General features: G+C 35.9%; 1 protein-coding gene across 5 annotated transcripts in view; it reads left to right on the plus strand.

The window, feature by feature from the left end:
- Positions 1–16,986, plus strand: part of HEATR5A (HEAT repeat containing 5A) — a 56,912-nt gene that overhangs the window by 35,448 nt on the left and 4,478 nt on the right. For 4 of the 5 annotated variants that reach the window (XM_065753622.1, XM_065753641.1, XM_065753631.1 and 1 more), the window contains 14 exons: positions 1,007–1,196; positions 1,775–1,944; positions 4,816–4,842; positions 6,796–6,934; positions 7,993–8,172; positions 9,005–9,244; positions 9,903–10,084; positions 10,632–10,700; positions 11,120–11,299; positions 11,877–12,111; positions 12,536–12,784; positions 14,216–14,343; positions 15,715–15,862; positions 16,500–16,772. In XM_065753622.1, the coding sequence (XP_065609694.1) occupies positions 1,007–1,196; positions 1,775–1,944; positions 4,816–4,842; positions 6,796–6,934; positions 7,993–8,172; positions 9,005–9,244; positions 9,903–10,084; positions 10,632–10,700; positions 11,120–11,299; positions 11,877–12,111; positions 12,536–12,784; positions 14,216–14,343; positions 15,715–15,862; positions 16,500–16,772 (2,410 nt within the window). The remainder of the gene's footprint in view (positions 1–1,006; positions 1,197–1,774; positions 1,945–4,815; positions 4,843–6,795; positions 6,935–7,992; positions 8,173–9,004; positions 9,245–9,902; positions 10,085–10,631; positions 10,701–11,119; positions 11,300–11,876; positions 12,112–12,535; positions 12,785–14,215; positions 14,344–15,714; positions 15,863–16,499; positions 16,773–16,986) is intronic. The other variant, XM_065753648.1, reaches the window with a different exon arrangement.

The raw sequence follows: 16,986 nt of genomic DNA on the forward strand, positions 1-16,986 counted from the left end.
ATAAAAGTTCTTTCTTTTAAGAATAACGTTTCACAACATGTTAGATGTATCTCACAGGTGATGAGTAGAGTAGCAAAGGTAATGAAAATAGCCCATGCTCAAGATCTGCCTTCCAAGCAAGATGTATGATGAGATTAGAGAGGTTCATATTTAATGATCAGTGGGAGTGATAAGACTGAGCTAAAGCTAAATTGTCTTTATGAACAAGTTCTGATTTTTTTTTTAGGAATTGATTAATTTCATATTCACCATACCTTGACCTTGACTAGATGGCACCTGTTTTTTTCTGTTCTAGTCAGTTTTTGTCTTTGCTACAATACATGCCTCACAATTTTTTCCATGAAGGCTAATATGGTAAATAACAGGGATTTGAAGCCTTAATGCTGTAGAACTTGGTCATTATAGTTCTTGGAGTAAGGCACGTTGTTCTGAAGATTAATTCAAATGTTGTCTTTGTGGCTAAAACTGCTTTCTATCAGACAGAATACTTTAAAGAGACATAGCACGTGTTCTATGTGATTGTATAGATCTTAAGGAATTTTTTAACCTTATCTACAATGTATTTACTATGAGTCATGATATTTACTATAAACAGATTTAGCTATTGGTGCAAAGTAATAGTGACTACTAAAATGTTGTTTCACTCACTCACATTAACTTTGGTAACTTGTGCATGGGAGTATGAGGACTATGAAACATTCTACAAACAATGTATCTGAAGAAGATTTCTCACTAATAAAATTAATTCACTATTGATCTCTTTTTTTAATTAACAAGGGCAATTTTAAAGGAATTATTTCATTGCGTAACGGAATTTCTAAAAAAAAAAAAACATTTAAAAATGTGATTCTTAAAAGTTCTTTCTAAAACCTCTCCACTTGTCCCTTTGGAACGTAGAAGTACAGCTTTTAATCCTGTTACAAATTGAGTTTCTTTGAACTATCCAATTTTTTAAAGATTTTGTTTGTCATATGTATGTAACACGATTGCCTCTTCTATTTTACAGGCATGGGCACTACACTCTCTGTCACTGATAGTAGATTTAGCTGGCCCTTTGTACCACGTGCATGTGGAACCTACCTTATCTCTTGTTCTCATGTTGTTGTTGACTGTGCCTCCTACGTACACTGAAGTTCACCAAAGCCTTGGTCGCTGTTTAAATGCACTTATTACCACACTGGGCCCTGAGTTGCAAGGTGAGCAATGTGCAGTATTGTGGCTAAATCAAAAGAAGTCTGACAAAATTATTAAATGTTATTTGAATGTATAATTAAAATGTAATATGTAAATAAGCACATATTAAGTTTTCTCTTTCTTGTGAGACAGTATTCCACAGGCCATGAGTTTATGCAATCAAGATGACTGTGGGTCTTCCAAAAACTATTTCCTTTTGATAACTTTTCCTTGTTTTGGAATGGCTCTCCAAGCTATGTCTTGTCTGATAATTCTTACATTTAGCATCAAAATAGAAGGTATTCTAAGCTTAAATAGAAGATATTCAAAGTGTTTGAAGCCAGTCTGTGTCATAGCTGTGATGCAGATATATAAAATATGGCTTGCTACAGTGGTGCATGTAAATCAAAATTTGCCTACCTGAATACTGAAGTTTCCACAGAGCATCGATGTCAGAGTATAATACATATAGACAGTATTCTTCAAAAGAGTGACTTATGGGTGGCTTGAGAAAAAAGATGAGTTATCCTCTTTTGGAGGAGAAGTTGCTGTTTTTAAAGAGCACATGAATGAAAACAAATATTTTTTCTTCTGAGTATAGGTAGCAGTGCAACAGTTTCAGCATTAAGAACTTCCTGTCTCCTGGGCTGTGCAGTGATGCAAGATAATCCTGACTGCCTTGTTCAGGCTCAAGCCATCTCTTGCCTTCAGCAGCTTCACATGTTTGCTCCTCGACATGTCAACTTGTCTAGCCTTGTAAGCTGCCTATGTGTGAGTACATGTTTACTGGTCTATATTGATACAGTACTAGCTTTATTTTCAAATGTTGTGTTCAGAAATGCTTAAAAAATGCAATTTTCCCAGCTGATGCAACTGAATGTTATGTGGTGGTGGGATATTTCATATTCCCTTATAGACATATATTCTCTATGATATTAATTATAAACTCAGTTTCTGCTTCATCTTTGAGAGCACATACTGTAGAAATCTTGCTCTTCTGAACTACTTGAAAGTGTGTTCTGCTGTTCTTATTGAGGCCAGTTGTCTGTCAGAACATACCATCCAATTCTGCACTGGATTTTTACCAGCTATTTTATGCTGGCCATTATTTTTCCTCTGTTGCATTTATTTTTTTGGTTGGGGGGGAAGCTCCCTGTATGTGTACTAATTACTGAGAACTGTTTTGGTTGATTACTGTTTTTCAACATCATGAAAAATAGATTTCTCTATTTTGTAATTTCTGTAGCACTAAGAATTTAGAGTACTGTCTTCTTGGTAGTCAGTGTAAAACTTTTAGACATGTAAATAATAGTCTGAAACTAGGTATTTGGGATAAATAGGTATTTGGGATAAATAAAATTAAACGCTGTTTGACAGAGGAGGTTTTTTTTTATTTCCAGCTTTTTATTTATTTATCCAAAAGTAATTTTTAAATAGCTGCTGTTCCCAAACACTTAGTTCTATCGAGAAAATAACAATATTTTACTAGAAGTTATTAGTTATATTTAGGGTCTAGGAGTTTTTGCTTTTGTTTGTAAATAAAACTGTCTAATCTCCCTGTATGTCAAAGGTGAACAAAAAAAACCAACAAACAAAAACGAAAAAGACAAAGTATGTTTCTTGTTTTCTTGTTTGTTTATTGTTTGTTTTTTAAATTTCTTTTGTCTAACACCATTTTTATTTGCATCTTCTCCTGTGCACTATTTGTGTATCCATAGTGGCCATATAAAACATATATTGGATTGTATAAAGTTCAGATACCTTCTATTTATCTTGATCTTGTTTCACTACAAACATGATTGTGGGCTTGCTGGAAAAACCTGGAAGGACAAATTCTTCAAGCCTCACTTTGTCTTAAATTTTCTGTTTATAGAAGTACACATCTGAAACATTCTTTCTTCTAACGTAAAACAGCTATAGTTTTCTCTTTCCCAGGTGAATTGCAGGGTTTTTTGTTTTTTTTTACATTGGTGGAGCCATAACAAATTGTGAGATTTACTCTCTTGCACAGAGGATATATTAGCATTTGGGATCATTTGAAAGTCCATAGAGTTTGCAGTCCATGTACAGTGCAGTTTCTCTAAAAACAAGTAGCTACAAGTAAACAGGATGTCATGATGAAGTCTTTCTGTCTATATATTATTTTTATTATTTTTACAAATTGCCTCAAAGTACTAAACAAAGTACTTTATTAATTTAAAAATGATATATTCATAAGTAAATTAAGAAGTGCATTTCATGGCTTCTCTTTGTGTTTGTGCACCTGTAGAAGCATCCATGTTCACCTCTATCCAAGAAGTTATGAGTTCTACAGGAGGGGATTTCACCACAGTCAGTGGTTTTAAATGGATGAACTTTTCTCATTGTAAGGAACTTTTTGCAGAAAACCTGTGTTGCTGATTCTAGCAGTTCAGGAAATGTCACTCAAGATTGTCAGAAACAGGAAAGGTTTGAGTATGTGCTTTGCAGATCTGTGAGAAGATAGTTGCACAAGCCATCTTATGCATTTGCCTAAGTTGCTGTCTTACCATGCAGTTTCCACCTGCTACATCACCATCTAGGTAGGCAAGCAGAGTAAACCATTGGATTGGAGCTGAGACCTGCCTTTGACTGTACTTGGCATGCAAAGTGACTTTCCAGCAAGTCATTATCCATGAGTGCAAATTTTTACATGTCGCAAGAATGTGACGCCCATCTTATGCAAAGTATTTTGCATTCTTTGAAGTCAAGAATTAAAGCTGGGAATGAGATACTGTGGATATTCACCATTTATTTAAGGCAGAAAAATAGGAAAGGTAAAGAATCAATGGTCAGATAAATGATCTTTGAACTTGCCTCTTTATCCTCTTCCCCTGTGGTTTCCATACCATTTCTATTTTCAAACTTGCTTGCATTAGGTGCATCAGCACAATTGATGTGGCAGCTGCAAGCTACCTCTTCTGCCTCTGTTCCCATCCCCTAGACTACGACATCTCTCTGGACTCCAGGGTATTTAGGCCACTGAGTTTGTAACTATTTTAGCACTGACATAACATGAGTCAGGCAAAGACTTCACCAGTTCTTTTTATTGTTGTCGTTGTGTATTTCTTTGTTTTATTTGTACACACATCTGTCATTAGTAGCAACCCTTCTACAGCTTCTTCAGATATTTCTTGGTTGTCAATTCAGTCTTTTTCCCTGAGACTTTACGTATGACATGCTTATCCTATCTGTTGAATTCTTTGCTGCAACAGAATATAAATTATATGCTTTTTGTCATGCCCACCATTAGCTCTGACATAATTATTTTTTTTAAAGTACAAACTTCCAGAGACCTTGTCTGTGGAAGCTTATGATGTACTGAACACTAATTTTCAGCAGTAAGACGGTAAAGGTATTTTAAAACCATAGATAAGTGATTACGTTGCCTTAGTTCTAGTCCCTTTAAACACTAATTTTAAAGGCAACTGGCTTGTTATTTATATTTTTCAACATAAAATATGAGATTACGAAGCAAAATAGATTTTTTGGTACATTTGAGATAACATTCTGAATATTAATAGATATTGAATTTACATGTAATGGTCTCCTTGTGTGGTTGGTATCACTGATATCGATATTTTTGGTTTTGTCATGACTTGTTTGTCATTTGTTTTTGTGCAGGAGATCTTGTTGGATAATTCTGTGTTGGTAGGTTTCTGTGCCTTGTTAATCCTGAATTGGAACAGTTTGCAGTGTTGTTTTTTTATTTCATCTTTTTTCTCTTCCTTTTAACCATTTTAATGTAATTTCTTTTAGCATGTCAGTTGACATATGATTGTCATCCTAACCTTCCTAACTTTCTGCAAATGACACACTTATATTTCGTTTATGTGCTTAGTTAGGCATCATTTTGATCTTAATGTGTTTGGTGTAGAAAGGGAACAATTTGTTCATTGGAGTTTGTATGTGGTGCTTGCATTGTTGTGTCTTGGTTAGTCGTGTCTGCTACTTGCAAAGTGGGAGAATGAGTGATAAAAAATGTGCATCCTGCTTTGTCCTGTAGCTTGAATCAAATCCTCTCTTTTTTTCCCTTTTGAAAATGAGCATGCAAACTATGCATGTCCAAGTTGCAGTAGAATGTGTGGCCTGCTTGTATAAATGTTGCATTAAAAGCCTCATTTTTTGTTTTTAAAGTTTTGATTAAAGTATTTTGTAGAAATACAGAGTCAGGTTACTTTTCTTTTAGAAGAATTATGCAGGTCTATCTACATGTGCGTTGAGTATGTTATTTGGAGTGTTGTGGAATTGAGTGCACGCATGAAAATTCATAAGATGATGCTTAGTTTTGTTAACATAACAAAGCTGAAATTCTGTATTACTTATTTTTGTTCTTAAGTTGTTATTTTTAACTGTGTTAACCAACTAATCTATATTAGTTACTTTGACTAACATACATAGACCTGCTGTTGACAAGTGAGTAGCATGACCTTACCACGAGGTTTTTCTGCAGCAGATATTCAGCTCTGTCTGTTTTGAAGGATGGCAACAACTTTACACAGTTGCAGCTTTGCATAGTTTACACAAGGGGTGCACAATTGAATTGAATGGCTGGAATGGATTACTTTATTTTATTTTAATTATGATAACCTAAGGTTAAATTAGAACAAGTTTCTTAAATGTTGGTGTAGCCATACTGCATGACATCACAGATAGTTGGTTCATTAACCTTTGGCATCCCCTTCAGAATGGTCAGAAAATTGCATGCAAGCAAATGAAAAAATCAAAATGCTCCACTCTAACAAAAGAACTTGGGGCTGTGGATTGTTTGCTTGTTTTCCAGTGGTAGTTTTTGTTTTGCTTTGATTGTTTAAGAAGTTTTGTTTTAATCATAGTTTTGTTTTTCATAGGGAATCTATTATTATGTATCTTTTTAGTATTAAAAACAGCAAACAAACACACACTAGGCTGGTGATGTTAAAAAAAAAAATGATGTAAATTGCTTTTCCTAGAAATGCTCAGGAAAGCTGGTTGTCTCAGTATGATGCATTCACTACTAACTCCTACCCTTCCTCTCACCTTTTCTAGAATAGTTTAATGTAATTTGACAATATAATATTTTTTGCAATGGAATTGCAGCCATGTACTTTGTTCTTCCTTATAAACTTCCTTATATGCATGGAGTCCAGATTTATTAAAACAATTGGTCAATTGGTTCCCAGTTCTTTACGCAGGAATATCCCTGTTCCTTACGAATATGATTTTATTTTGTTTCTCTTGTGCTGAGATTTCAAGCCCATTATGAATACTGTGTGGTCAAGGAATGCATCTGTGCACTGAGACCATAGTTCAGCTGCCATTGAAGTTAATGGAGTCTTTCTACTGTTACCAATGGAAATAGTTTTGTGGCCAGATTCAGCCTTGTATGTTACATTTAGAGAAAAAATATTAAAAGTACATTAGAATTTATTGTAGAAGTTTTCAAAGTCTTTCATCTGGGATAAAAAAAAAAAAAAAAAAGTCAGCTGTGCAAAATTAGCATCAGTTCCCTGCTTACTGATTTCACGTTTTCACAACTACAATTGTTAACAAATCACTATACTTACAGAGGTACAGCTGTAAAGGCTTGTTAGCCATCTCACTGTTTCTTTTTGCATGTTTCAGGTGAATCTCTGTAGCTCATACTTGTTATTGAGACGTGCAGTGGTAGCTTGCTTGCGTCAGCTTGTGCAAAGAGAAGCTGCTGAGGTATCAGAATATGCTGTTGCATTAGTTAAAGAGAGCAGAGAAGACTTTGCTTCAGGTACTGTATTGAAGTATTGAGATCCAAGAGCTTGATTCACTCCATAATGAATTCTAAATGTGCTCTACGATGATTATGAAAACTTAGCTATGTTCTTGTTGAAGTCTTGCACCCCAGAAGATTGCTTCTGTTTTCTTTATTTTTTGGAAGTATCCAAACCATTCTGAGTGATAAAATGAATATTCTATTGCTTTCCATATACTGTAGAGTAAGGATCACTAATCTAGAAGAGGCAGATGCAGTTCCAGAGGAATTTAAGCCTAACTACCCTGTAGCTTCATATTCCTGCACCTCAGATGCCTAGCTTCCTAGTCCTCATACATCTTGCACGCTTTTCATAATTAGACATTTGAATCTTCTCCCAAACTGAAAATCTGTCACTTTGAGTAGGTATGGAAGAATTTCTGATGAAAGTTTGGATAATTAGTTAAGTAATGACTAATTCTAGGGATCCATAGAATTTTAAACTTGAAAGTGAACATCTTTGTGCCCTTCTGTGAGAATGTGGTGGTGATAAATGGCTTCACTTTGGATTTCAAATCACGCTTGTTTGCAAATTTTCAGAAGATGCATTATAACCAACATGCAGATTTTTTTACTTGGTACTCGTGGATAAATAAAATCAGTCATACACATTTAACAAATTATTTCCGTGTGTTTGTTTTTGAGCTGTGTTGGAGAATAGTTATTAACTTTATCTTTAATTTAAAATATTGTTTTAGAACTACCTTATGATTCATTGTGTGGAATCAGGTAGCCAAAGATATTCTTTTTCAGGAGCTCAGATGCTACCGGTGACAATAGTGCAGCAAAATTTAGAATAGGATTCTTCTTGTTTTTCTCTTGGATAACTCTTTCCCCATTGGTAGCACGATCTGTAAAAGTTGAAAGTTTGTTTTGTACCCAGATGACTTAGACATTATAGCAATATCAACTATTATTTCAAAAATAAGTCATAACTAGATGTTTGTTGTCAAACTACTCTGTGCTCAACCTTGAGAGAGGTCGTTACTTAGTTTTGGGATGAACAACACTAATCTCACACTTGTTCTTTACAGATATTAACATCAGAGAAATAGGCCTAGAGGGGGCATTGTTAGGCTTGCTGGACAAAGAATTGGATCAAAGATTGTGCCAGGATATCAAAGATACTCTGAGTCATATGCTTACTTCAATGGCAGTTGAAAAGCTCTCTTTTTGGCTGAAGCTTTGTAAAGATGTTCTTGCTGCCTCAGCTGGTAAGTACTAATAGACTCTAGTTGAGAATACAATGAGAATAAGGCCAGCAACAGTACATTATGTTACTGAAGAAAAGCATGCTTCTTGAATGTTCATGAAGGATAATCATCTTCCATAATGAAACCCTTTAACTTGGTTCTGTCAGAAGGAATATGACTTCTACCCTTTAGATTGCCTTTTCACTATTGAAGAGGTTTCTGTAAGCATTTTAGTATGGCTTAGGTGATGGTATTCTCTCTGCATTATTGTCCTAGTGTTAACTTATTTCTGTAGCACAAAGGGAAGTGCAGAGTACACCTGCGCTTGTGATTCCTGTGCGAGTACCTACAAGAAAAATATTCAGACCCTCTATTCTGTGGATGATAGAAATGACAGAGACCATATCATTAATGAACATTCCAAGCAGATAGAATGAATTACTGTGCTGAATATTGTGAGAAGCTTTTTTTTTCTCCTCGCTCTCTCTCCATCTATGATAAAGAAAAACTTTGGATTTGAAAGGGCGGTAGCTTCATAGGTGTCACTTATTTTAAAGTAATTTTTCCTTCACTTCTTTCCAGAAGTTCTTTGTTTAATTACACCATATTGATGTTACTTTTCAGCAGGTAGCATTAGATAAGTACAGGCAACTTTGGTGCACCTTATTTTTAATTCTAACATTGACTTTCAGACAGTAAGATTGAAGAGATTCATAGTGAGTTGGAGAAGGTTAGAGACAGACCTTAAAGAGATTCTCTTATAAATCCTTCTGTAATTTTTAGCTACAGTTAAAAGTAAAATTACCTATTTATTCATTTATTTTTACTTTTTTCTCCTGTGTCCTTACAACAGACTTCAATACAGTAGCCTCAATAGATACCACTCAGGAAGAAGAAACTACTAAAGTGGATGATGCGTCCATATTAACATCTGAAAGTGACGAGAGATTCCATCCTTTCAGTAATCCACGGTGGTCCACCAGAGTTTTTGCTGCAGAATGTGTTTGTAAAATTATAAGCCAGTGTGAAAAGGCAGGCAGTGCACACTTTGACATAACTTTGGCTCATGAAAGAAAACAACGTGATTTGAGAGGTACATCTTAAGCATTGAAAGAATTTCAGAAAAAGGCAAAATATGTTTAAACTGTTTGTTTTTTGCATCTCACTCAAATTCATCATAAATGTGTTGTTTGTATTACGATTAAAAGTCTATTTATGTTAATTAAGGTGCAGAACAACTTCAAGTAGTAAAAATATTGGCCTATCAGTGGAGCATCTATACTCATTTTTCTGGTTATATCACTATAGTGAATGTATATGGAGCCATTGTTTCTGCATAAGCATTGGCAATCAGAAATGATAACTGGCACCAGTCTGCAACAGCACCATTTGCCTAGCTGGGAGCATGACAAAAACAGCACCAATTTCAGTACCTCTCTGTGTATATTTAAAAGCATTTCCCAACCCTCTCCCCCCCCCCCAAAAAAAAAAAAAATCAACACATTACTGGAAACTCTACCTCATATGTAGAGCTATTTACAGGTACAGTTTTAAACTGAAAAGGAAAGTAGCCTAGATCAGCTAGCATAAGGTGTCTATATAAAGTTGTTATATGTGAAAAATCCCTTGAATTAAACCTTGATGTGTTGTAACATGTAAAGTAAAGATTTTGAAAATGTTGGGATCAATATTATAAAATATATTATATCTATATTTAAGTGTAGTGAAACTGTTTTTATTTCTGTTTTCAGATGATTTTTTAGTATTGCATTTAGCTGACTTGATCCGAATGGCTTTTATGGCTGCCACAGATCACAGTGATCAGCTGCGTCTTTCTGGGCTTCAAACACTGCAAATTGTTGTTCGGAAGTTTGCAGCTGTTCCAGAACCAGAGTTTCCAGGTCATCTAATTCTGGAGCAATATCAAGCCAATGTAAGCACCATTGCTAATGTCTAATGTTTGCTATAATAACAACTAGGAATAGACAGCGGAGAATGCATTTATCCAAATTGAATTAATGATTTCCTGAAGTCTCATTCAGAATTTCTGTACATGAATTCTCCTCTTCTTTCACCTGGCAAAGTTGACCAACTTCAGCTGTTGATTTCCTTAGAGCTGTATTTTTTCTGAGTAAGGAATTGTCACTAGGTGTCTTGCAAGTCTGTAATGGTTTGGAACACTGTTTATCTTTTGAGAACTACTCATCAAGTTAAGAACTAAAGGAGGAAGAGGTTTCTGTTTCAATTTTAGACTGTGCAAAGAATAGAAACTACTTTGAAGTCCCCTTCCAAAGAGAACTTTGCTTTCTCTCTAAGCAAAACAAACAAACAAAAAATTATGCAGTTGTGTCCTTGCTCTTGAACCACACAAAGAAAAATCTGAAAAGTGAAAAAGGAAACTACAGCTAAGCGTGGCTATGGAAAATAATTCTTTACTTAATAGTTCTGTATATATTAAATACTGTGTAATTTTTCTTTAGGTTGGAGCAGCACTTAGGCCTGCCTTTGCCCCAGAAACTCCTCCTGATGTCACAGCAAAAGCATGTCAGGCAAGTGTTGAAAGTCAGAAGTCTTAGGTAATAGACCCTCTGAAATTTTCTTTTTGATACATCACACAAGAAAAGGGATAGATTAAATCATCTAGTCTCAAATGCTCAATGCACACAAAATAATGTCACCCAGGTTACCTGTATATCATAACATCCCAGATTTTTTATGCATTTTAGAATATTTCGGAATACTTCTGTAGCAGCTGATACTTCAGTTATTTAATTCATCCATCCTAGTATTTTTTTGGATTTTGTTACTTATATATGCTGAACTGTAATTCAATTTAACACTGGTTATTATCTGAGAGATAATTGTATCTCAATAGAAATGAAAAAAGATTTACATCATTTTACAAATGGGGGAAAAAGGAGTATCCAGTGGTATTTGGCTCATTTCTAACTAACTTCTACAACACTAGGTGTGCAGTGCCTGGATAGCAAGTGGTGTAGTAAGTGATCTCAATGACCTTCGAAGGGTTCACCAGTTGCTTGTGTCCTCTTTGGTCAAAGTGCAAGCTGGGAAAGAAGCACAAAGTCAACAATATAACGAAAGCACCTCAACTATGGAGATACTGGCTGTGCTTAAGGCCTGGGCAGAGGTTAGTGTAATAGCTCTGTAACAGTAGTCTTGGTTTCTGGAGGGGGGAATTAGAATTTTTCAGGCGGAATGGTTTCTGAGATTTCTTCCATGCTTCATTAAATAGAATTAAGAAGAAAGCAGGTAAAAGAAAGCATTTGTTTGACAATAATCTTTCTGTGGAGAATTCAAAACCCACCTCAAGGGTTTTCTGTGCAACCTACTGTAGGGAACATGCTTTAGCAGGGGGGTTGGAATTGATGATCTCTAGAGGTCCCTTTCAGCCCCTGTGATTCCGTGATTCTGTCAAGTATTGCTTTTCAAAGTGATATCAGTCGTTTCTTCTATCTATATGTAACAACCACTAGAAATCTCTGAAGTAAACCCTTCAGCTTTCTACTGGATTTTGGATATGAGAAACTACTGCGGAAGAAACTGAGGATAAGTTTTTAGTGACCCGTAATTATGTAATCCACACCTACTGGACTTGAAGCAGGAATAGATTCTTGGAAATCTCATGCTTGCTCAACAGGCAGTCACGATTTTGGTAGTTTTCCCAGCGTTAATGTTTGTAAATGTTTTTCCAACTATATGAACAGGTTTACATAGTTGCAGTTGAAAAGCAAAAAAATCAAAGTGCTACACTTAATCACTCCTTGAAAACTGCAAACTCTACAGAAGAAAGCTGCAGAGATGTAACATCTTCGGCCAGTGGACTTGCAGACTTAGTACAGGCAGATCTTGGAACACTGAGCAAACTCTGGCTGGCTGCACTTCAGGATTTTGCTCTCTTAATTTTGCCTTCAGAATATGCATCACAGCTACCTGCTGAGGGTAAGGATGTGATGAAATTTTATTTTCATGGCTCAGTTGCAATCAATAATGTCCTAGCTGACTTGTTCTATTTCAATAGGATAACACTTTATAGGGAGTATGCATACTTGTGACTTATAGAAAAAAAGATTGCTTATGAGAACGGAACTATCAGTGATATGAAAAGTAGTTTGTTTCATATTCATGTTGGTTGGATATTTTTATGATTGAAAGAAGGAAAAGGTAATTGTGTCTCATTCTATGCAAATAAATCAAAATAGATTTCCATTGTTAGCCTAAATTTAAGTATTCCACACTTAATATAAAAAAGTGTTATAATGTAATGTAAATATTTCATTAAGAAGAATCCCAATTTTTAATGAATGAGGAATTATTATAATTTGAAAGAAAATATAACCCTGCAGCATAACTTTTCTTTTTGTAGGTGGTGCATTTTATACGGCAGAGACGATAGATAATGCCAGGCCTCATTACTACAACTCTTGGGCACTAATACTTTATGCTACAGCATTATGGCTTACTAGCACAGGTTTCATTGTTGCGGATCCAGATGAAGGAGTTAATAATCTCTCTAGACCCGTTACCCCAACAACAATGTGTCAAGATTCTTCTTCCAGGCCTTCAGTAAAATCTCCCGAGGATGTGAACACTGACAGGTTTCATCTTATCTTGGGTTAGTATGTAATCTGTTTCGATTCTGTAATGCCAAGAATGTTTATCATTTTTAATTGATAAAGCCGTTTGCAAAAAGTACTTTATTCTTCACACTTCACTGCACTGTTGAGTATCATCTCTTAGAAAAATACAGTCAAGTGAATTTTAAGTCCTAGTGACGTAATGATAATGTGTTTTCCCAAATATTTAGCTCACAGTTCACTGTCTCAAGCCCCAGAGCAAGTGCTTCCTGCTGTGCTCATAAACATGCAACTTCAAATTGCATGAACAGACTTGAACACAGACACTTTCTATAGCACAGCAGTCCTCAAATGTGCATTGATCAGTAGTCAGTGGTTTACGGGCTGGTTCAGCCCAGTTCTGTGACTAATGGGGTGGGGTTGACCCACAGACCCATACCCTGGGAGAGAGGGAAGGGGAAGAAGAGAGAAAAGGTAGGGAGATTGGCCTAACAGCAAAACAGCAAGAAGCCAAGGGAGGAAAATAACTTATTAATATGATATCGGAATGCAAGATAGCACAATATAATTGGATTGAAGCTAATAAACAGAATGAGAGTATATCCAAAACTGAGGATCTTACTCTGATGCTGAAAGTGAAATGGCTAGGGAGTACATACTGCAGTGATAAGCAGTAAAAGAAGGGGCTGTCTCGTGACTAGCAAGCACTTTTATCTTATCCTCTAAACAGAAAGCAGAAATGGAACAGTGGAAGTCTTCTAGGATTTGTAGTTCTTCCCCTCTGAGAATCAGGTACTCAGAAAAATCTCCAGTCCATGAAACGGGAGCATTAACTCTTTAACTCCCAGTGCTCTACATGGTGTTATGATGTGGAATACTGGTAACAAAAATCATAAAACCATGATATCAGTTTCCCAAGTCATCACAGTTTTTGGAATTACAGCTGTAAAACTGGAATGAGAACATGGATCATAATTTATATGAAGTTTATCTCCAGTGTGACAAAACATTATCTGAAGAGTCCTGAAACTTCAGAAAGAAGTGATCTATTTTATGTGGTGTGGAATTTGTGAGCTTAGGCCTGTGTAATTTACTTGTAGCTGGTGATCCAGCTGTGGCAGCTGCAATCGTTAGTGTTTCTGTAAGATGAGGAGGAAAAGCCTCAGCCTTAGTTTATGAACTATTGTTAACTTACCTGTTATTCTTTTCAGTTACATAAATGAATTCAGTTTGGCAAATGTTATATGTGCTCGTTATGTGTTGTCTGCCTTCTATCCAGGATATAGACATAGCCAGGATACTGCCTATTCATCAGATTTAGAACTCAGTACTTTACTTGGAAATTGTTCTAACTTATTTAATATTTTGGGAAAATAATTATTACTATTTATATGTCTTCTCACTGTACTATTGGATTAGTTAGTGGTTGACAAAATTGTAAGATTCTTTTTTTCTTCTGATCCTTATAGGTATTAGTGTAGAATTTCTCTGCTCTCCTCGATCAGATGTAGCAATGGAGAACATTATTGCCTGCTTACGTGCCCTGCAGACTCTCTTTGATGTTCCATGGCCAAGATCTAAAATAGGTGGTGATCAGGTAATGTATTAATGATCAGAATCTCAAGCTAACTTTGAAGGAAGTAGAAAGAAGCTCCTTATTGCTTAGATCACTCAAGTCCACAGAGACTTCTATTTGCTGTTCTGTGGTACTGGACAAGGCGGCACCAGTCTTCCTAAAGTCATCTTTTCCTTTCAAAGAATATGTGGTATGATACTGTAAATGTTTAGAGAAATGCGATTTATTCTTTAGAAACAAATGTCATATCGGCTCATGTCTGCAAAACTGTCTTCCCCTTACTTTTATTAGTTCTAATCATTGAGCCTTTTTTATATAAAGTAATTTATTTTTGCATCTAAATAACGTTCATCAGAATAAACAGGGAAAATGGCAGGATCGTTTTAAGAAGAGAGTGGTATAATTCAAGCTTCGTACTTGGAAACGACTATGGAATTGTTTTTTAAGCTAGACACGACTGAAAAAGACAAAGGAAAAAAGCTTGAGCAGTAGTGATGAACAATGTTAGATACATAGATTGCAGCTTTAGTTTTGAAGGTGGAAAAAGTAACATCTTGTATGCAAATTCTTCATACAATCTATTAAAGCAAAACATCAGGTGTAAGGTTCTAAGCATAAGTTGGAGTCAAAGATTATATCCAGATAAGATCCATAAGAGTATGGAAACACAATTTTCTGAACACTCCTGATTTATTTTATTTAATTTCATTTGTGTGAGGAAGGGCAGGAATAATAAAAAAGGCTATGCTTCAGGATTTCTCAACAGTGCGGAAGAAAAAGCATGTTCTATATATATATATATATATTTTTTTTTTCTTCTGTCCTTTGAAGAAGATCCCACTTCTGTGTTTGTTAGGATTCTCTATCAAGTTCTTCCTTCATTTTTTGCTCTCAGAATGAATATTTGCATAAGTTCTCTTATTCTCTCTGTCAAAAGACAGTGCAACTAATGCTGTTTAAACAGTGAAGAGGATAAAAGAAAGCTGTACGAAAGATGCACTGCTAAGATCTTTTTTTCTTTAAATTTAGCTTTATACTGTCTTTTTCACCACACAATTGTCTAACATGGCACAATTGATGTCTGTGAGTGTGTCTAAGTTCTGCTAACTATTGTTGCTCTCTCCAAGGAAAGGAGGGATTGTAGGCCCAATGCAGTATAGTATTCCTATTATCATGAGTTTAAAAAGAACTGAACTCTGCTGCTAGCAGCTATAAGGCTTTAATAGGTGCCAACGCCTATGATTGTGTCAAGAGTACTGTTCTGTTCCTTAGAGAGATCAAATCAGTAAGAATAATAATGTTGACTTTGCTATTAACCATTTGGTCAAGAGTGCCTGTTCCTAAAACTTATGCTTAATGTGTACCCACTTTAATGCAGTTCTCTTACTGCAGGAGTTGGCTGTAGAGCTGCTGAATGTTTTGCATCGACTGATACTGACCAGAGAATCACCTGATATTCAGCTCGCTGCCCTTGAAGTTGTTCGTCTGATTCTTTTTGCAGCTCAGGAACACGTGAAGGAAAAGAGAAGAAGTGCAGAAGGTACAGTGAGGCCCAAGATGCTGAATATGTATTCTTAAGGATATGGCAGTTCTTTCTTGTAAAGTAGGATTCTTGAAGGTGGCATTCCAACATGTATCTTAATTGAAGTTTTTCACAGTCAGTGACGAATCCTGGTTCCCTTAAGTCAGCTGTGCCTGACTTCATAAATCAGGGACCCATGATAGTGGGTGCTTCTGGACTAGAGGCATCAATTGTGGAGAAAATTTGGAGAAACTGCAGTTGGCATAACCTTATATGGTGACAGGGAGGGAGAAGTTATGAAGAAAAGGAGATCGGTTGCAGTAGAGCAAGAGACTCTGCACACCCACCCCCGCTGTTACAAGCTGGACTCCACATTTCTCTGATGATAACTTTCTAAAATTAATGAGAAAAATGACAAAATAATATCGTGCTGGCATGGTACCTCAGCATGTTTGAAGTCTAAATCTATTGCACCCACTTTTGCCTTTCCACAATCAAAGCACAGATTGCTTGTTTGGAAAGATGAATGTTTGCCAGTGGAAGCTGGAATACATGTGCATGCACATATATACAAATCAAGATTGTCATTTGATGATGAAATAGTTTTAAAATGTAGCAGTCTGCAGATTTCTGACATTTCTTCTTTCTGCTGTAGTTGATGATGGTGCTGCAGAAAAGGAAACACTGCCTGAATTTGGAGAAGGGAAAGATACAGGAGGACTGGTGCCTGGAAAGTCTTTGGTCTTTGCAACACTGGAGTTGTGTGTTTGTATTCTTGTCAGACAGCTTCCCCAGCTCAACCCTAAATTAACTTGTAGCCCTGCAGTACAATCAGGAAAACATCTGTTACTATCAGAAGATGGAAGTAGGCTGGTATCAGCAGCATTACTTATTCTCTCTGATGTTCCTGCAGTCTGCTCTCCTGAAGGTATGCTATTTCATCACAAGGAAAGATTAAATGAAAGAATGTTGGGCTCTTCTGAGCAGCATGGTTACTACCTACTTTTCTAGCTGGATAAATCTGGCTGCAAGCTTAATGGTATGCTTGTGACAATTTCCTGTTCTAATTGTTTTTCTGACTGTCAGATAGAAGTTACCGAAGCAATTGAAAGAGCCTTTTTTCTTTTTCTCCCATGTTGTTG

This window comes from Cyrtonyx montezumae, unplaced genomic scaffold (assembly GCF_038088225.1).
Source record: "Cyrtonyx montezumae isolate F1298 unplaced genomic scaffold, pur_monq_1.0 scaffold_10, whole genome shotgun sequence".
Taxonomy (NCBI): Eukaryota; Metazoa; Chordata; class Aves; order Galliformes; family Odontophoridae; genus Cyrtonyx; species Cyrtonyx montezumae.